Raw genomic sequence first — 20352 nt, forward strand, 5'->3', positions numbered from 1 at the left:
CCAGCAGTCCTGGCCAAGGCACCATCCTGCCTGCCTGATGCACCATTCAGCTGCAGTCCTGCAGGGTGCTCCACGATCTCTTAATCTATTAACCGGTCGCCCTCAAGGGACCAGGGTGCTTGCTGCAGGCCTGTGCGCAGGAAGCAGTCTCACCCTGAGGATGATGGTCCCGTGGTGGGAGAGGTGGGTCTGTCCTGTGGAGCTACAGGGTGAGGACAATGACAGCTCTGTGCTGTTAGCCCTGTGGTGCAAGTGAGGAGGCAATGCTTTTTAGCAAAAGCAGCATCTAGATGTCCATTTCAAAGCTACTTCCCTGAAGCCATGGAAAAAAGCCACAGAACAATGCTATTATTAGCCCTTTTCTTGATGCTGAATACAGTATCCCCTAGTCTCCAGATTCCTACCCCTTGGGGCATGGCTCCTCCATAAACCGTGGTGCCCCGCCCACGGTGTCAGAGCACTGATTTGCTTATCAGTGCTTCCCAGCAGATAGTAAGCTTCCTGCCTGTACAGACAAGGGGAGTGTGCAGTGCCTCTCATGTCACATCTACCCCTCCCTCCAGGGTGTGGGAGTGAATGCTACAGCAGGAAGACGCAGGTGTGAAGGCTTGGACACAGAGGGGAGGTCGCAAGGACTCACCATGAAGCACGTGAAGGCTCGCTGCACTTCCCTAATAATTACGTTTTCTGACTTTGTCTGTGGGTTATTGTGCAAACGTTTGACCTCCCAGATCATACCCCTGAAGACTGAGAAGCCATCTTGTCTATGAACTCTTGTATTTGAGGAGTTGTAGTTTGGCCAGGCAAAATAAGGTCAGACATTTTTTTAAAAAGTAAGCAGCATAAGAATTAATAAGGAAAATCAAGGAAATCCTATGATGAGCATGAACTGAAGTAACATAACTAGAGGCTGGCGTAGAGAGGCACACCTTTAATCCCAGCTCTCAAGAGGCGGGGGCAGGTGGATCTCTGAGTTTGAAGCCAGCCTGGTCCACACAGGGAGTTCCAGGCCAGCTAGGGCTGCCAGGTAAGACCTTGTCTAAAAACAGGAAAGAACTGTTAATGTAGTATAGCTATTCTCTCAGTGAGACGCGTATTACCTATAAAGGCCTATTTCCTTATAGGACAGAAAAAAGCCTGAAGGGAAAACTATCTTTAAGATAATTCAAATAAATATTTAAAAATAATGTGTGTATATACCCAGGAAATCTATGTTTTTTAACCAAATTTCCTTCAATAGGTTCCTTTTCTTCCCAAGGGAACATGCTCAGGCAGGATCACGAGCGGCCCCTGCTGTCTCAGCCCTCAATCTCAGCTGTCACTGTGTGAAAACAGGGAACCACTGTCTGCAAACCAGACTTCACATGCGAGTCTAAGAGCTGCGTGATGTTAGTGAGTACAAATGACCTAGTAATGAGAGCCTACCGCTGCCCGCTCACGCTAGGGTCTTTCAGGTTACAGCTCCAATTAAAACCAACTCACGGGGCTGGAGAGGTGGCTCGGGGGAGAGCACTGGCTGTTTTTCTGAGAACCCAACTCTGACCCACACCCCTCACTGGTGGCTCACAACCTTCGGTAACTAGTTTCAGGGGACCGAACACCTCCTTCTGGCTTCCATGGGCACCAGGCATGCGTGTGGCACACAGGCATACATGCAGGCAAAACACCCGTGCACATAACTCAAACATTCCCACAAACCTCATAGCTCAAAAAACTGCACAGACATGTATGACAGGTTGCTGATATTTTAATATAAATAGTTTAAGATTTATGGTAAAAAATAGTTTATGTGCCACCAAATACTGAACATGGTTTAATAACACTTAAAAGATCTTCATGAGAAAATATCCCTTAAATACCATACTATTTCTGCCTGCCTCATCTCAGCAGAAACTCCCTGAGTACCACAGCATACCTCCTTCTCGCAAGCACAACTGAAGAGATTAAAATTGAGTACTAGCATACCCCAAATTTCATCTCGCTTAAAAATACCACCTAATGCATGAGCACGCTGATCATCAAGCACTGCTATGTGCTCCAAGAAACCCAGAACAGCCATAAAGAATGGACGAGTTTAAAAGAAGTTACACTTTACTTTTTTAATTAATTTTTCTTTATACCACATTATTTTGCATGCTTTGTCTTCTTTCCCAACTCCTTCCCACCTTCTTATTCTATAACAATAGGACAACAATGCCAAAACAAGTGCAAAATGAAACAGAGTTCACAAGAATACCAGGGAGTTTGATTTCTGTTGGCCTGGGCTGGGCAATGTCCTGGAGTGCCGAGACACCCAGTGAGTCCGCGGGACAGAGCTGACTTTCCCTGAAATGCCGCACATTTCTAGCTGCAGATTATAACTCCGAACATTACAGAAAAGGCGGTGGATTACAGCTTCTAACAGACTTACGGACACGCACCTGCAAAGTCAATGTTAAGCGAGGTCTGCTGGACACTGCCTCAGCCTCAGTCTCGGCATCGCCTCCATGGAAATTCCTGAGCCAGAGGGTCAGCCCAGAGCAACTGTTCCATTTCTCAGGCCTGACCTCAGACGTCCTGTCAGTCTCTTGGTGTCTCAGATGTTACTCATCAGTGCCGGCTCAGAGATCTTCGGTATTCCGCCTCATCCTCCTCGCAGTGGAACTGTTAGCAGACAGTCGATCAAAGTCCTGGAGGTGGAAACGCGCTGCCAGCTGATTGACCATTTTCTTCAGGGTCAGAAATGCTGAGATGACTTGGAAAGTAAGGAAGACAGTGAAGATGATATGTATTGCTTTTTCCAAGGGCAGATTCTTTAGGCCCTCATTAAGGAGCAAGAAAAGGATTAAGGGCAACTGTAGTAGAAGGCTCAGAAGCCAAAAGCCAGCCAACTCCGGAACCTGCAGTGACAGACATCAAGATTTGTAAGATGAGTAAAATACACTTTTATTTTTGGTATACATCTGACAGGCATTTAGCACTCCATAAAGCCAACAGTATGGGCTCTATGAGTAACTCAAGAGTAAGCCATAGTCCTTGTCCTTAGAGACGTCCAGATGAGAAAACTAATTCAGAGTGAAGCGGCTCAGACTGGAGAATGACGGAATGCAACACTGAGAGGTACAGTCACTGCTGCAGACATCGAGTGAAAGGGAGGCGTCAAGGGTGTCCACAAGGGAGCCAGCCCACCTGGCTGCTCCTGCATGGCAGGAGTCAGCACATCAGCCTGGCGTGGCTGGCTGGCTTAAGAAATGGCAAGGAAAACAATAAGATGTGCTGGGCAGGGCCTATTATGAAGGGCCTCGCAAACCACAGAACTATTTATACTTTGGCAAAATGATGAAAACACGGAGCTGGCACTGAACACGAATTTATAATTCTTCTTAAGGCTCCAAACAGACATTATATTGACCCTTGTTTACAACTACATCCATGTACAGAATGTACTGTGATCATGTTCGCCCCTATGACCCTCACTTGTCCTCTCCCACTCTTGTTGACTCTCCTCTGCTGTTGACCAGATACTGTCAAGACCAATCAGTAAGAGTCTATTATGTTTAGATACTTCATAGGACTCATTTCCTTCATCTCAGTAAACACGTCAAGGTTTGATTTCCTCATCTAGTATATGAAGGCACCAGAGCTCAAAAAAAATCAGCCCTGACAGAAATCTTCAAGTTGGAGCTGACCCTTAAAGCCAGGCTGCTGCCCCTTCCAGACCGGCCATTGCTTTACTTGCACGAAGACCTTAACTCTCTTTGGCAGAGCCCTGAAAGGAAGGGGGAGCCCACCTTCTCCTGCAGGTTACCCATGCAGCCCAGGTACAACCGGATAGCTTCAATCAAGGTGATGAGGATGACGACAGTGATCACAATGAATTTGTAGTAATCGGGCAGGACTGAGTACTAGAAAGAAAAGGCAAAGCATGTGTTAAGCCTTTCGTCAAGTCATATGTACAGGGGTGGGGGTGCAGGAGAGGGTCTTGAGAGCCTTCCCTGGGGATGTGCAGAAGGGAGAAAGGGCAGGGGAATGACGTGGACTCACCTTCAGGTGAAGCATCGTAATGCAGCTCACCCACCACAGCGGGAAGAAGTAAGAGTTAAAATAGAGTGACATCTGCAGCGGCAAGCTGGAGACCATTTCATTATCTGCAGAGGAAGTAGGAGAGCGACACAGTTCAATCCTAGCCAGTGCCGTCAAAGCTGGTACTCCTGAGCACCAACACTGGATCACTAAGGCTCCACATTTTAGGCCTATTTATACTTATTAGCAGTACAAAGTATATTCATTCAAATACCTTTTACCTCAAAGGTTACCTGGGGCTATCCTTCATATTCTCCAATTATTTGTCTGCTGACATTTTTTTCAAACTAGAGGTTTGGATTAAGTATGGGCTATCAAGCAGGACATGGTGGCACATGCCTTTAGTTATGACACTTGGAGATGGTGGATCGCTGTGAGCTTGGGGCTAGCCTGTCTACATAGCAAGACAAGAAAAAAGAGGGAGAGAAAGGAACAATCAGCTGGCATGGTGGTGCAGTCTTGTGATCTCCTCAGAGGCCGAGGCAGGGAAATAGTCAATTTGAGGCCAGTCAGACCTACATATCTGACCTTGTCTTAAACACACAAACAAAAACAAACAAACAAAAAACCCAAAAAAGGAATGTGAATATGAAATTTTATTGAACAATTATTGTTGCCTCTTTTAGGGTCTCCATAAAAAAATTATAAAATGAATACAAATGAATCTCTTATAGGTTAGCTCTTTAAAACGCCCCCTTCAGCAAATCCTAACCCTATACATTCCCGTTACACAACCTCCCCCATTCCCTACAACCTCTCCTTGACCGCATTCTCCCAGTGCAGTAGAAATCTTCCCCTCTACGCTCAGCTGTGTAGAAGTGCTGGTTAGGGCTGGACAGATGGCTCAGTGGTCAAGAGCACTTCCTGTTCTTGCAGAAGACTGAGTTCAGTTCCCGGCACCTACACAGAGGCTCATAACCACTGCACCTCCAGTTCCAGGAGATCTGGTGCCCTCTTGTGGCCTCTGTGGGCATGAGCCATTCATGTAGTACACATACATACGTGCAGGGACACATTCACACACACCAAATTAAAAACACAAAAGAAGCGCTGGCAAAGAACCAGATGCTTTTCATCTAAGATACAGCATGATGTGCGGAAGAGAGCCCGAGCTTTAGAAGCTGTGGCGGTTTGAATGAAGATGCCCCCCCAGGCTCACAGGAGGTGTGGCCTGTGGGAGGAAGTGTGTCAGTGGGGGTGGGCTGTGGGGTGTTAAGGACTCAAGCCAGGCCGCGTGTCACTTTCTCTTCCTGCTGCCGGCTAATCCGGATGTGGAATTTTCAGCCACCTCCCCAGCACCATGTTTGCCTACAGACTGCCATACTTCCCACCATGAAGAGAATGGGCTAAACCCTGAACCCGAAAAACAGTCCACTTAAATGCTTTCTGTTGTAAGAGTTGCTGAGGTAATGGTGTCACCTCACAGCAATAGAAACCCCAACTAAGGCAGAAGCCAAGAGCTTCCCGGTGCCAGGGTTGGGACACATGATTTCATCTTTCCAAGCACTCATTTATCATCCCTGGAGCCATGATTGTGGGAGGTCCTTCACTCTCACTGGTGTGCCTTGATCGCTCAATGGGTACAACAAACAGTGCCATTTCCTTTTCTTACTCGTAGACACAGTCTCAGTGTAGGAACAGATTTACACTCTATTTCCATTCAGAATCTTGCTTTATACCTGGTGATTACCAAGCGCATGAGCAGAGAGAACACATTTTCAGAAGCAAGCTGTCAGACATGTAGCCATTTGTGACACACAAGTTCCGTTTATCAGGTGGATTACCCAATATCTTTTGCTTTTGTATAAGAAAAAGGTCCCTCAAAAAGAATTTGATTTTAAATTTTGAGCCCTAAAAAATAATTATACATTTAACTACATTCTCATTTTAAGTTGCTCTAAATGTAAGAGTTTAGAAAGATATTAACATAAATTATTTGGAATCTTTTGTTTTTCTCTGCTTAGTTTTTTTTTTTTTTTTTTTAATTGACAGTTAATGCTTTTAAAACAATCGTGGTCTCTAGAAGCAAACATTTCCTTTAAGTTTTCTATTGTGGTCTGCTTTTGCTTGCCTTATTTCTTAAATTATCCCTGAGATATGGACCACATAGCAAATTTAAGGACGATCCAAGCACTTCTGGATTGCACTGTGACAAAATTAACGTTGTTGTTTGTTTAAAAGCTATGGGGATACAGCTCAGGCATAATAACTGCTTTTTCATTTCATGTAGTATTATGTCCATACTTCAACACATCAAACTCACACAGCTAAAAAATATGGCCAAAATGTAAATGAAATATGAGGCGCAAGGTGTGAATTCATTAAAATTTACAAAAAGTTCCAGTTGAGTTCTATAATGACATAAAATTAAAGCATTATATAATTGGTCAAACGAGTTTTACTGACCACTAATTACCTGTCTTGTAGAGTCAGTGAACTTAAATCAGCTTTTCTCACGTTTGAACGGTTGGGAAAGCTGTATGAAAACGCTATGAGGTCCTAGCTCCAGTGTTTTTACAAGTTCTACCGGTGTCCATGCTATTACTAAGGCCGCCCCCGGGGCTCTGCAGCATATAGAACTACAGAAAAAAAGTCCATCCTTTTCGGGAACTGCCCTCTGACTCCATGGCCCTGGATCATCAGATTTTAGCGCCTGATAAGGCTCTCTCTTCAAAAGCGGGAACCGGCAGGGGAAGGCCTTAGGAGTTTGGCAGCGGCCAGTCCAGTGGACAGTGGCTTTAAAAAGACTCATTCAGTGAGGAAGGAACAAACCAACCAACCAACCCCCTCAACTTGTGTTTTGTTGTGTTTTTTCAATACTCTGGCTGGTGCGGACCACGCTTGCTCTGCTAGGAGGGGTTTTGACCCGGTAAAGCTGTTGCGCAGGGCGGGAGCGGGGAAGGCGCGGCCTTGCAGGCTCTCCCCAGGCTGGAAGGCCGGGCGGCCATCCCGAAGGGAAGGCGGAGGAGGCCGGTGGCGGGCAGACAGAGATCCTGCTCTACAAGCCAATCCGCTCGGCGACAGCGCCACCGGCTGCGGCGGCCGAGGCTCCCGGCCGCCCGGGCCCGCCGCAGGGCCGCAGCCTTCTTCCCCGGGACGCAGCCGCGGCGGCAGCCGAAGCCGAAGGCGCCATTTTTCTCCCGGGCAAGGCCTGAGGCCGCCCGCGGCCACACCCCCGCGAGGGCCTGCGCGGCCTCGCCACTCACCCGCCGCCTCGATGGACTCCGGCCCGGTGCGGATGGCGTCGCCGAACATCGTAAGGCTCAAGTTACTCAGGCGCTGACGAAGAGGGTCCGGCAGCTCCATGGCTGGGCTGCCCGGGCCTGGTCCCTCACAACCCGGCTGGTTTGCGGGCGCAGCGATGCGTCGCGGTTACCCCGGCAACCGGCCTGCGCCAGCCGCTAGGGAGCTGGGCGGGAGCTAGCGCGTGAGCGTTCCGGCCGGTGCCCAAGCCTCCCCAGGCTTCTTCCCCTGGTGAGCACAGCAGAGGCAACTGGGCCCGCAGCAGAATGTGGCCTAGTGGTGCTGCAAATGGCAGTATCGTTAGCCTTGCCTTTAAACCGCTCCGTCTTAAAAGAATCCTGAGCAATAAGCCGTTGAGCAATAAGCCTTGTGGCCGAGCCACAAGAAGTTCTCAAACAGGGCAGTTTGTCTGTAGGTTGGTGTGCGATTTCTAGAGGGAAATGAAAAAGGAACACAGATCTTGAACCAGTAGCTTCTTTTCTATGGGTGTATAAAGTCTGGAGCAAGGCGAGGGTAGATGAACCAAGGGTATCTGTTTCAGAAGAGAAGAAAATAACTCGAGGTATTGAGAGCAGTTCTTTCTGGAATATGGGAGAGTGAAAAACTTCAAAACCAGCCTTTTCCTGCTTTCTCTTAAGCTGTATCATTTTTAATACTGAGGCAGAGACAGGAGGATCTCCAGTTTGAGGTCAGCTTGGGTTACTTTGCCAAATCTTCCAAAAACATAAAACAAAACCAGACCAACCAACCAAACAAAACCATGAAGTGTACTAAACATATAAAGTATAGAGGAATGTTAATTCAGAACATGGCTGTTCTGGCAAGAGAGCCTATCCAAAGACCTAGGTGTTAAGACCAATGAAATGATGATATGCACAGATTTTACAAGAGGTTTATGAGATGGAGATGAAGAGAGGAGTGAGGCATGATAGGGGGAAGGGAGGGGATGTCCAGGCAGAGAGAGGAGAGGGAGAGAGTAAGAGGGCAAGAAAGCTACAAGGTGGTAGGTTGATCTTTTTTTAATTCAATTTTTATTTTTGATATTATTACAGTTTATTCACTTTGTATCCAGCTATAGCCCCCTCCCTCCCTCATCTCCTCCCATTCCTCTCTCCAAGTCCACTGATAGGGGAGGTCCTCCTCCCCTTCCATCTGACCCTAACCTATCAGGTCTCACCAGGACGGGCTGCATTGTGGTGGGATCTAGAAAAGATCATCCTGAGTGAGGTATCCCAGAAGCAGAAAGACACACACGGTGTAAGTGGATACTAGACCTATAATATATGATAAACATAGTAAAATCTGTACATCTAAAGAAGATAAACAAGGAGATTCCTGGGTAAGATGATCAATCCTCACTCACAAAGACAAATGGGACGGATATTGGAAGAAGGAGAAAACAGAAACAGGTTGATCCTTCTAAGGAGCAGCTTAACCACGCCTCCCAGGTAGCCAAAGGTGACACATGATGACATCATATGTTGCTAGGCAACCCAGAAGCAACATAGAACACTAGGTCTGTGCAATCTCTGTGCGATCTGCCTGGCAAAAGCCCACACCCAAGGAAGGCAGCAGTTTTTTACGAGGACATTAATAGATCGGTTGCAGAGAGAACTCAGGTGAAGAACAAATGAACCAGAGATTGAGGAGCCTGGAGGTTAGAGCAGACTGCTTGAGTTAGTTTGAGGCCAAGCAGAGCAATTCAGAGGCCAAGAGAAAAGCATGATTCTCCCTCGGCTGGGAGAGGAGTTTGAGTCGGAAGAGCTGAGTTGAACCAGCCAGCTGAGCTCAGTAAGAACAAGAAAGGGTGAGCTTATTCAGCAGTAGGTCTCAGAGCTGAAAACACTCTAGGGTAGAAGCTTCCAGGACTAGGCCTAGGTTAGCAGACAGGCAGTAAGCCTCCGGGACCACAAGTGCAACAGGCGAACGAAAGTTCCTTTTACAATAAAGAAGAGCCCAGCCTGGATGTGTTAGGACCAGCTGGCTCAGCCTTACCAGCATCTGCTGGAGTTCCGCCTTCGCCGCCGCAGTCAGTGGCCAACGGAGCAGTGGCCTGCCCTACACTTTAGAGTAGGTGACGGCACAGTACAAGTTTAAAAAGAAATCCGATTCTTTACCGACAACATTTCTTATGAATTTTCTTCCATTTATGATCGTATCAAGCTTCTCTGGTGCTGATGGGCATCTGCGTGCTTTCTACTTGGGAGCAGGCACGGCTGGTGTGACGCTTGGTGAAAATGCCTGTTGGTGACGCACGCACACGTTTCTGTCGAGCGTGACCCGGGGAGTGGAGGCGCTCAGTCAGTCAGAGCTGAGGTTTATTAGGCTCTGCCAACACTTTCCCAGACTTTACCAAATTCACCAGCTGACCGTGGACTCCGCCTGCTTTACCTACATGTTCGCTCCATTCTTCTAGTGATTCTTTCTTTGAAATGTAAGTGTGGTGATCTTTGTGGTAAAGGTGGTGGGCCGGGACGTCTCAGCAGTTACCAGCCCTCACTGCTGCAGAGGACCCAGGTTCCGGGTGTGACCCACAACCACCCATAGCTCTACCACATACCCTTTTCTGGCCTCCGAGCGCACCAAGCACATATGTAGTAAACAAGCAAAAATTCAGGCTCAATACACATAAAATGAATAAGTCCAATTTCAAAAATTTAAAAGCATGAAAAGCAGTTTAGTGTTTACAATTTTCATCATTAAACACAGCTGTGATTCCCAAGGGAGTGAGAAAGAATTTATTCTGAGGTAAATATGAGTGCCTATAGCCTGGGAACATGGATTCAGGTCATCCTAGTGATGTGTGGCATCCGAGTGGCAATATGAATTTGTATTAGGGGAGAAGGCAGGAGAGCCGTAAATCGATGCATTTACTAAATACACTAGTGGGGCTGTCAGCTAGGCAGGCTACAGCAAAGCAGGGTCAAAGGGTCAACTCCACCACAGTCTCAACTGCTGTCTGAGGGCATTCTCAGCTGGTGGGCTGGTGGATTGGTGAAAGCCAGTCGGCTAAACTGACAGGTTCCAAAGGCTTTTCCTGGTAGTTAAAAGAATGTTAGCTCAGATACAGAGGCGAGTGGCTAGTGGACACAGACACAGGGAGACTAAAGCTAGCCCAAGTTAATTTTGGCTTTTAATCTGCAACAACCCACCTCACAATCACACAGGTTCACAATCCTTAACCAAAGCATGGCTTTTCCAGGAGCTCCAGGTCACACAATCAAAAGGAAAAGTAACGTATATGAATGTAAAGAGGAAGAAATGGAAGGAAGCAGCTTTGTAGTTAGTTTTTAAAAGTAATTTTAAAAAGCTCCAAAAGGAGACCAACAGAGCTCCCTCCCCCAAAAACAAAAACAAAAACAAAACTGGAACCTGCAGAGACTGATACCCCAACCAACAACCATGAATGGACCTAAAACCTCGGCTCAGTTGTAGCCCATAAACTCAGTCTCCAAGTGGGTTCCCTGGTAAGGGGAACAGAGGCTGTCTCTGCCATGAACTCAGAGGCAGGTTCTCTGATCACCTCCCCTTGGGAGGTGCAGCCTTGCCAGGCCACAGAGGAAGACATACAGGAGACCTAATAGGCTAGAGTCAGATAGAAGGGGAAGAGGACCTCCCCTATGAGTGGACCAGGGGAGGGGCATGGGAGGAGATGAGGGAGAAGCCACAGCCAGGATAAAAAATGAATAAATTGTAATAAATAATAATAATGATAATAATAAAAGAAAAAAATTTTTTTCAAGACACAGCCCCATGAGACACGTGGAGGTAAAGGAGACATAAAACTATGGTTTCTCTTATCATAGTCCTCAGATAAATTCTAGTCAGGGGTGGCTGGGAGCAGCTGGCTAAATTTTGTTTCAGTTCAAGGTGGAGCTCAGGCCCCAGCACCTTCAGCCTGGCTTGGAGGCCCTCCTTAAGGTTACTTAGCTGCTCCCCTCTGTGCTTGAGAAAATCTCCCATCTGCTTTACTCATAGCGCTGCCTGTCCGTCCTGGAACTGTGTGTTTGTGTGTCTGTCTCTCTTACCTACTATTCTTGAAAGTCTTTCCTCTTACAGTGTTTGGCTTAGAGTTTGGGACAGATAACTACCAAATGAGTAAAGGGATGTAAAGGCCCAATCGCTTCCCCACAGCTCCCATCCCTAGTGCAAAACTGTGGCCAGCTCACGTGTAAATTCATTTTGTAGAATAGACAACCCATAAATAAAACAGGTGAAATAAAAATAAATGTGAACAAGCAAGAATCACTTTTCATCTCTTAAGTAAACAAAGGTTTTTATAGAGGGGACGCTGAAACTCAAGGCCAGATGTGCTGCTGATTGGATTGTATTTGGGACAGAGATAGGCAATTGATAATGTGTAGAAATAGCCTTGAAAGTGTTTCTGCCTTGGGACTGGAGAGGTGGTGCAGAGGAGAAGAGTCCAGGCTACTCTTTCAGAGGATCTGGGTTCATTTCCAGCACACACCTTTCTAAGTCCAGTTCCAGGGGATCTGACAGCTTTTTCTGGCTCCAGGAATGGCTCCCACATAGTGCTCAGACATATATGCAGACAAACCAACCATACCCATAAACAAATTTTAAAAAGTGTTTCTATCCTTAAAGAAATAAGCCAAAAATTAAGGCTCTGCCTGTACAAAATAATCACAGAAATAAAGCTCAATACACCTACATGTCACCGCCAACATTATTGACATGAATTTTGTAAGAGGAAGGATTGACAGTTTCAAGAGCTCTACCACATCACTGGGGTAAGCAGATGGTGACACAGGTGGCCTGGCTGCCGGTTGTGGAAAGAATGTCCTAGAAGCAGAGAAGACAAGGTTCAAGGCCATTAACCTCCCAGGACCACCTAAGAGCTGTGGATGACCTTCAGCCCTTGTCTGACAGGGAGTGCTGACCTCTTACTATCGCGGTTGAGACAAAGGTTGCGTACCTGAACATGTTCTACACACTCGCTAGTTTTCATCTGCATCTCTGTTTACTAAGAAACGAACTCCCAATGTGGGGGAAAGTAATGCTGGTGCTGGTTTCTGAACTAACCCGTTCCCTGCTAAGCCCCATGTCTGTTGCTTTCCTAGTAAAGACCTTGTATGCAATCAGCCATTAAAGCAGTTCCTGTATATTAACCAAATTTATGCAAAGTCTAAATGATTTTCTTAAATATGTTTTCCTTCTAACATTGAAAAAAGATGTAAAATACCTTGTTCAGTTTGTAATTATTTAGTCAAAATCCCAGAGGAAGAAATTCATAAAGTTATGGGTGTTTTCCTTCTATTTTTATTACTCAAATTTCCTATGATGAACATATATTTCATAGGCTAGAAATCTTATTTAAAAGTTGAGAGAAAGGAGTAAAGGTGAAGCAAGGGGCAGGGTTTGAGAGGACAGCAGTATGGGCTGGGAAATTGACGTCACAAATGATGCGAAGGCTCAAAACCTCCTCAAATAATTGTTTTGTCGGTTGATGCTCACAGCATCTTATAGGTGATCATTTCTGTGAGTACTGAGCTATACAAGAAGACATCCACTTTCGGCGAATCAAGGGACTTGTGGAATTTGGGTTTCCTATCATGTAAGCCAACTGCTCACTTAAAATTTGAAAACAAGTGTGAAGTCTTCTTAAAACCGTGGAGTAATATGAGCAGGATGAATTAAGTCTCAAGTCATAAAGTGAAGCGGTTCTTTAAATTTTTATTTATTTAATGTGTATGGGTGTTTTGTTCACATGTATGTCTGTTCATCGCATGTATGCCCGGTGCCTTTAGTGGTCAGAAGAGTACCTCAGATCTCCTGAGACTGGAGTAACAGATGGTTGTGAGCCAGCATGTAAGTGCTGGGAACTGAACCTGGGTCTTCTGGAAGAGCAGCCAGTGCTCTAAACCCCAGAGATATCTCTCTGTCGTCCCCAGTTTAGTAGCTCTTACACCAGTGTTGTTCAGAGAAATGCTTCCTCTGCAGTCATTGCTTCATGTATTTCACCGAGGTTTAATAACATGCATTGTTTCCTTCTTTTCATTAAAATGTCCGCCTGATATGATTCTTTGTTTCTCTTTACAGGGGACAGTGTTGCTTGGTAGTACCTTTTGTGACAAGAAGCTGGTTTTAGAATTGCTCCTACTCATAAGAAAGATATGAATTCTCTCTACTTGATTCTAAGTTTAGCAGTTAATATCTTAGGTGACTTTGTCACTCAGCGTTTTGCTTTAAAGTGAACTGTGAAGACATTTTCAAGAACATAGATAAACGTAAAAGATCAGTTCAATGTTGGACTCAGGACCTTCAGGTATGATTCCTCATGAGCACCCACATTAAAAAATGTTGCTCTAAATTATATGAAATCTAATTTTATAATCTCCCATTGTTAATGGATAATAAAAGCCTTTTGAATCCATCAATCTATTTACAGGACTTTTCAAAGGTTTATAAAAAGAGCCCCCATGAATTACAGAGAAAGCAAGATCTCTTAGAGGAAATTTAGGCTATATTAAGTGATATTTCAAGGCCAGCTAACATTTTGCCTTCAGTGCCATCCCTGTTGACTATTAGAAGAAAATCCCTTTCCAATGCTGTTTCTGGCCGTGTGTGTGTGTGTGTGGGGGGGCTTCTTTGTGTCAGCCTACCACACCATTGGCCTGTCTTCTCAGACAGTAGCTGCTGCCTGGGCAACTTCGTGAGAGACAGGAAATCTCAAGACAAGGGAAACCATCAGAAAAGCAAAGCAAAGCTCAGATCTGTCAAGTGGGATTGTGACTCTGGGAGAAGCAAATGGTCATTTTATTGACTGTGTCCTGTTATTGATCATAATACAATATTGCTTTCCCACTAAATAGGGATATATTGCTCCCTGCTCCCAGGCTTGTTTTTCATTGTGGTTCTGTTTTAGTTATTTTAACAGTTTACTTTGCTTTCAACAGCCTATTTTGCTGTGCTTGACTTGTTTCGTTTTGATTGTCAATGCCACCACGGCTGTGAGAGTGGGAATGTTGAAATGGACAAGTGAATATTATTGAGAGGCTCAAACACAGTCGCGTTCAGGTGAGCTTCCGTTATTTACTGTGTTTCCATGGCCGAGTAACACAACTCTCTTGATCTTTAAGATGTTTGCTTTGCAAAATAGAAGATCATGGTCCCCCTTCCCACTGAGGTTTGTTTTCAGTTAGTACAGAATTGTCCGTTCCCCCTTTTTCAACATATGAGGGTTCATCAGTAGGGTGTCAGCAGGGATGCCCCTTGGGCCTGGGCTAAGGTCCAGCCTGTGGCGAGTATGCAGACCACCCACAGTCCCAGCATTCTCCCGAGAAATGCCAGTTCAGGGAAACTGCCCTGCCACAGCCCTGCCGTGGACAGTGTGGAAGAGAGGAAGTCAGCCTTTCCAGTAAACACTCCTTAGGAAAGTGGGTGTGGCCAACACTGCCTGTTGCCCTGTGCAGTGATCTGAAATATTAACCATTTCATATTCATATCCAATACACTGGGGCGGTCCTCAGAGACACAGCGGCAGAGTTCTGACCTGTAGAAGGCAATGGTGGGTTCTGATACCAACCCAAACAACAACAGCTTTAATTCATTGGTTAATTAGAGACAGGTTCTCCTGTAGCCTAAGCTAAAACATGTTACAAAGCTGAGGATGACCTTGTTGTGTTTCTGATGCTCCTGCCTACTCCTCCTGAGTACCGGGATTACAGGTGTATGCCAGCATGCCCAGTTTTATGTGGTGTGAGGAATCAAACCTAGGGCTTCCTGCTTGGAGCCAAGCATCCCAGCGTTCAGACACAAGAATGTGCAAGTCCAAATAGAACTCTGCGGCTTTAACCAAGTTTGAATTGAATGTTACACACGTGTAGGTTTAAGGCGATTGCGTAATTCACATGCTGATTTCTGTGCCCGATATCTGATTGCAGTCCTGGTTCTGAGAATCCCGTCTCTATGTTGTGTAAACCACTGCCCCCCACTTGTCTCCTGATATGCCAATAAAGAGTCTTGACAACCAATGTCTGAGCAGGGGCGAGAACAGGGCTGGACTTCCTGCCCTCCAGGGGAGGAGTTGGAAGAGGAAGCAGAGGACCGAGCCACAGAAGGGGTCCAGGTGACATCAGGAGAGGAGCTGGTCAGGAAAAGCTACAAAGCGCAGGTATCTCTGGGATGCGCACTGGGAGGCAGCCAGGTTAGTTTAGAGGGTTAAAAACAGAAATTACTGCTCTGTTATTGTGTTATGAATCTTATTATTAAACAAATATAAGAGAGTCAAATATTTGTGGGTTAGCTGGGATAAAAAAAAAAACGAAGACAAACAAACCCATACTCATAAAACAAATCAAAGAGCGCTACTGAACTTGATGATTAATGTTTCATTTGGATTTTTACATCTGTTTTGCTGAGAGAGACTGGGCTGTCTGTGTGTGTGTGATATTTTTGTAGCAGTGTTGCACTGACCTGATAGAAAGTTTGGAAATTTTTTTTTTTTTTTTTTTTTTCTGTACTCCGGATAACTTAGTGTAAGACTGGTAATTTTCTTGTTAGAAAGAACTTAAAAGAATTTGCTGTAGAACCGATCTGTGCCTGCGGTTTTCTTTGTGGGAAAACTATTTTTGTTTGTGAATGCAGGACTATTCACATTTCTGTTTCCTTCTTTCCCACTCTGGTACGGCTGTGTCCGTCTAGGAGTCTGTGTATGTTGCTGGTGTGTAGTTATTTGTCATTTCCCCTTATTATCATACCTTTAATGCTGAAAGGCTCTGAATTGGTTCTCTCCATTTCTTTCTTCATAGTAGTTATTTGTTCATTCTCTTCCCCTCTCTGTCTCTGCCTCCCTGTCTCTGTCTCTGTGTGTGTGTCTCTCCAGTATTAACAGAATTTTAGAAATTGTGTTTATTCTTTTAAGGAATCGATGGTTGGCCTTTTTCCGTTTTCTAAATATATTTTTTCATAGATTTCTAACTTTCTGTTGTATGTGAGAATAATTATCCATTTTCTCCCTTTTGTATATGACTTTTCAGCTGAATCACTGGCTTTTTGACTTTTTTTAACTCAAGGAATATTATAATTGTGTGTGCTTCGTATGTGAATACATGCCTTACTGCATCAGCAGCTTCTGGAGCCACTTACCTCCTTCCACTGTGTGGTCAACCTCATGTTCTCAGCTTCAGCAGGTGTGTCTGCTGTCCGAGCCATGACGCTGGCCCATTACAAATTTTTTCATGATTTATTTCTTTACTGTGTGTGCATGTGTGCTAAGGAGCTTTTGGCTACTTGGTTTCTAGTTTAATTCAACTAGATCTGAGAACATATGCTATAGGGCTTTGGTATTTGTTGAAGCTTCCCAGATAGGACCAATTTTTTAAATGTCCATATTTTCTTGAAAATAATAGATTTGCTTGTTGGCGTGCTTTTTAAAAAACTCTTTTATTCATGTTTCTTATCTTTTTCTCTCTCTCCACCCCACCCCTTCCCACACCCCAACACCAGGTAGGAGAGAGAGAGGGTTAGTAGGAGAGGGGGCTCAGTTCTCTTAGCTGCTTCCTGCTGGTCAGGGTCATCGGGTGCCTTGGAGCCAGTCCAGTCCTCATTTCAGGAGATCTCCACTTTCTTGTCTCCCAACAGCAATCAGAATCAGCCAGGGGGAAGCAGGAGCAGCCTTGTTCTTTCTCTGATCTCCACACTCTCTGCGCTCTGGTGTTTATTCTCTCTCCAGAGTCCTCAGATTGAAACTCTGTGCAGCTGGCAAAGAGCCCTCATGAGGCACACAGTCTGCTCCTGTGACCGTCTGAATCAGCCCCACATCCCACACCTGGGACCCAAACAAAAACATGTTTATATCCACAACATTTGCTTCAGTTGTCAGGTGTAATTTCTGTAAGTTTAATTCAGTTATGTTGTTCAGTCTCTTGTATTCTGATTATATATATTATATCTGTAATACTGCATTCTACATGTATGAATTCTTATACAAGTATTTTTGCCTGCTTGTTTGATTGGCCACAGAGGTCTACCAAATCTTCCATTCTGATCATGAATAGGTTCATTTCCTCTATCAATATTATTTGTGATAGTCTTTTGGAACTAAGTTATTTGAAATTGTCCCTTCCTAATCAGTTGGCCCTTTATATCATTATGAAACATCTTGCTCATCTCTTGAGCTGGAGGTGTAGCTTAATGGCAGTGTTTGTCCAGCATTCTTGAGGCAAAGTGTCCATAGATCAGTGCTGCTAGCAATGCATAATACACTCCCATGTTAATGCTTCTCCTTGTGTTTTACAACTACTCAGTCTTTCCTCTTTTTACTTTTAAGTCCCTGTTTCTTTAAGATATCTTTTTCTTTTCTTTTTTCTTTCTTTATATTTTTATTTTTGAGGCAGGGTTTCTTTGTGTAGCCTCGGCTGTCTTGGACTCACTTTGTAGACGAGGCTGGCCTTGAGCTCACAGCGATCCGCCTGCCTCTGCCTCCCTGAGGGCTGGGATCACAGGCGTGTGCCTCTGAGCCTGGCTTGAGCAGTGTGTTTTTAGTTACTGTGACAGTTTAGTGCATTTACACTTTTAAGATTGCTTAGATATTTGGACCATTTTACTGCACATTTCCTACCTCTCCAGCTTTTATGTCTGTTACTCAGCTTTCCCTTTTTCTTTCCAATTTATTTTAATTATTTCATATTCCTTGTATTTCTTGTCATGGAATGTTATTCTTTGTAGGTTCTCTAGACTCTGTCTACAATCTGACATCGTTGCACTCCAGGACGCGCAGCGGCGGTTGGATGTGCCGTGTGCCCTGCTCTTCCTCTGTGCCAGTGATGTATGCTCTGATTCCATCCAGGGTCAAAACACTGCGACATGCCACCATTACTGTAGGAACCATTTACATTTGCTCTGATTTCTATTCTTTTCCTTGCTTTTAGAATAGTCCTGCGTTTCTGGGCCTTTATTTGAGATTCTGTTCCCCTTTGTTTCAGGACCTACTTATCAGCAACAGACCCTCTCAGATTCTTTTATGTCACTTACTTATTGTCTAAGATGTCACCATTCCACTTTCACTCTTGAAGGATACTTCACGGGGCCTGAAATTCTAGGTTTGCAGGCGTTTATTTCTCTTTTACTAAAAGAAGATAGTCCATTACAATGCTTACATGTTGAGATTGTTCTGATGCTTTATTTTGATGTGAATTGCTGTCCCTCAAGATCTGGTTACTGCCTGGATATTCCTATCCTTGTTTTATAAACCTGCCGAAGACATTATACCTAACTGGTTGATTAAAGGCTTTTACCTGGGCAGGGCAGAATGGGGTAGGTTAAAGTTCCCCAGGCTTTGGGGACAGGAGAATCATGGGAAAGAGACAGGTGAGAAAAGAGGAGGAAGGAGGATGCCACGATGGATTAGCGTGGAGAAGAAACCATGTGGGCCAGGAGGAAGGTCTCCAATAATGTCGTGAAAAGGCCCAGATGAAGAACACAAGCTCATATCTTGGGATTATGGATGGCAGGTAGCACAGATGGGAATGATTAAGGAGGATGGCATTGGATGGGGGCTGGGAGGTGATGGTGAGGTTATTGAGACAGTATAGTTAGAAAAATCTGCCCAGGGTAATAAGGCAATTATAAGATCCAACAGGTGTCTTTGTCTTATTATTTGTGTACTGGGTCAAGTACTGCCGCAGGGACTGTAGGGCTAATGTGAACGTTATATAATCCAGCACATTTTTACTTTCTACAACATTTCTGTGGTTCTTGTTTCTTTGGAGGTAATGAATCTTTTCTTGACTGGGCCTTTGGGTTCCAGTGTTCAGCTTTGACATCTTCAATGAGTTTTACTGTTACGTAGGCCAGAGGGCACCTCCACCCCAGGTGCCCCTCCCCAGATGCTGTTTCGTTTTTTGTTTTTAAAGGACAGACAAGTGGGCTAGGCTGGCCGGTCTGTGAGCTTCAGGGACCTGCCTGTCTCTGCCTTCTCACTGCTGGGATTACAAGGGTGTCACCACACTTTTTTTTAAACATGGATTTTTGGGATTAAACGTGCATTTTCATGCTTATAAGGCAGGCACTGTACTGACTGAGCTGTCTTCCCAGCGCTGGTGGGTGTGTATCTGTGTGTATTTATTTGTTTTTATTTTTAATACAAATCTCTTGATCTACATTGTATATCTTGTGTTTTGAGATATTTTGAGTTTTTAGAAAAAATCCCCAAATTAAAATACTGCTTCTTTCTCTATGCTCTGTTTCTCTTTTTTTATTTTTGGAACTCCTGATATATTTAAAATTAAATATAACATTTTGCTGCATTAACTATGTCTCCTAGACTTTAAGAATGTATTTTCTATCTTTTTCTCCATCCTTGCTTTGGCAGATTGTATGCTTAGACCAAACCTGTCACTCTAACCTCACTCTCTGCCTCATCAGCCGCAGTGCCTACTGTACTCAGTGTTTCATTTAGGTAAAAATACCTGCCCAAAGTCCTCTAGAGAGGAAGCAGTTGGGTAGTCTTTGTAAGATGGAAGTCTAGCTTTCTATAATTTGGAGCAGGATAACATAAGATTCTCCAGCCAGTGACAAAGAAAGCGCAGGAAACTCCAAAGCACAGCAGGTACCAAGTCGGCAATGAGCGACAGAGCAATGTTCTTCTCTGCCCAGGGTTCCCAGGAGCTGCTCCGTGCTGATGCAGGGTGTAATCCTGTGGAAAACCATTATTTAAGGTGGGCTTAATGAGCCCTTCTTTAGAATCCAAGTAGGCTAATCCACCCAGAAGAGTATATCTGAGCCTCAGAAAAGCAGTTCATTAAATTACGTAGTGCTGTGAATGTGATTGAGAAGCCTCTCTCAATGTGTGATAGAGCAAATCCATGAATGGAGAAGCCATCTCTCAGTGTGATAGAGCAAATCCATGAATTAAAAGTGGAGGAAAGGCTGGTGATCATGGTCTCTCTTTGGTCTTGTTCTGTTTAACACTTTTATCATAAATTTTACACAAGTTTATATTACTTACCAAATTCACAGAGGAAAAATTTATGGTTTAACTGGATCCCATTAGATGTTAAGTTCAGAGAGATAACATTTACAAAA

At 44.7% G+C, this 20352-nt stretch overlaps 1 protein-coding gene and 1 long non-coding RNA gene across 3 annotated transcripts in view; one reads left to right on the forward strand and one right to left on the reverse strand.

Moving 5' to 3' along the window:
- Positions 1–2073: 2073 nt before the first annotated feature.
- Positions 2074–7500, reverse strand: Tmem17 (transmembrane protein 17). Of its 2 annotated transcripts, none has more exons than XM_021626478.2 (4): positions 7269–7500; positions 4024–4127; positions 3771–3884; positions 2074–2879 (listed from the first exon to the last, which is right to left on the reverse strand). In XM_021626478.2, the coding sequence occupies exons 1-4, from the start codon at positions 7366–7368 to the stop codon at positions 2601–2603; spliced, it is 597 nt and encodes a 198-aa protein (XP_021482153.1). In that variant the 5' UTR covers positions 7369–7500; the 3' UTR covers positions 2074–2600. The 2 variants fall into 2 exon arrangements, with proteins under 2 accessions (XP_021482153.1, XP_060221147.1); XM_060365164.1 differs by lacking the exon at positions 7269–7500 and adding an exon at positions 6479–6958.
- The window catches only part of LOC132646690 (uncharacterized), a 54082-nt gene continuing 41170 nt past the window's right edge, over positions 7441–20352 (forward strand). Inside the window, exons 1-4 of the long non-coding RNA XR_009584940.1 lie at positions 7441–7536; positions 13366–13591; positions 14223–14343; positions 15210–15472. This is a non-coding gene — a long non-coding RNA (uncharacterized LOC132646690). The remainder of the gene's footprint in view (positions 7537–13365; positions 13592–14222; positions 14344–15209; positions 15473–20352) is intronic.

Source organism: Meriones unguiculatus, chromosome 12 (assembly GCF_030254825.1).
Source record: "Meriones unguiculatus strain TT.TT164.6M chromosome 12, Bangor_MerUng_6.1, whole genome shotgun sequence".
NCBI lineage: Eukaryota > Metazoa > Chordata > Mammalia > Rodentia > Muridae > Meriones > Meriones unguiculatus.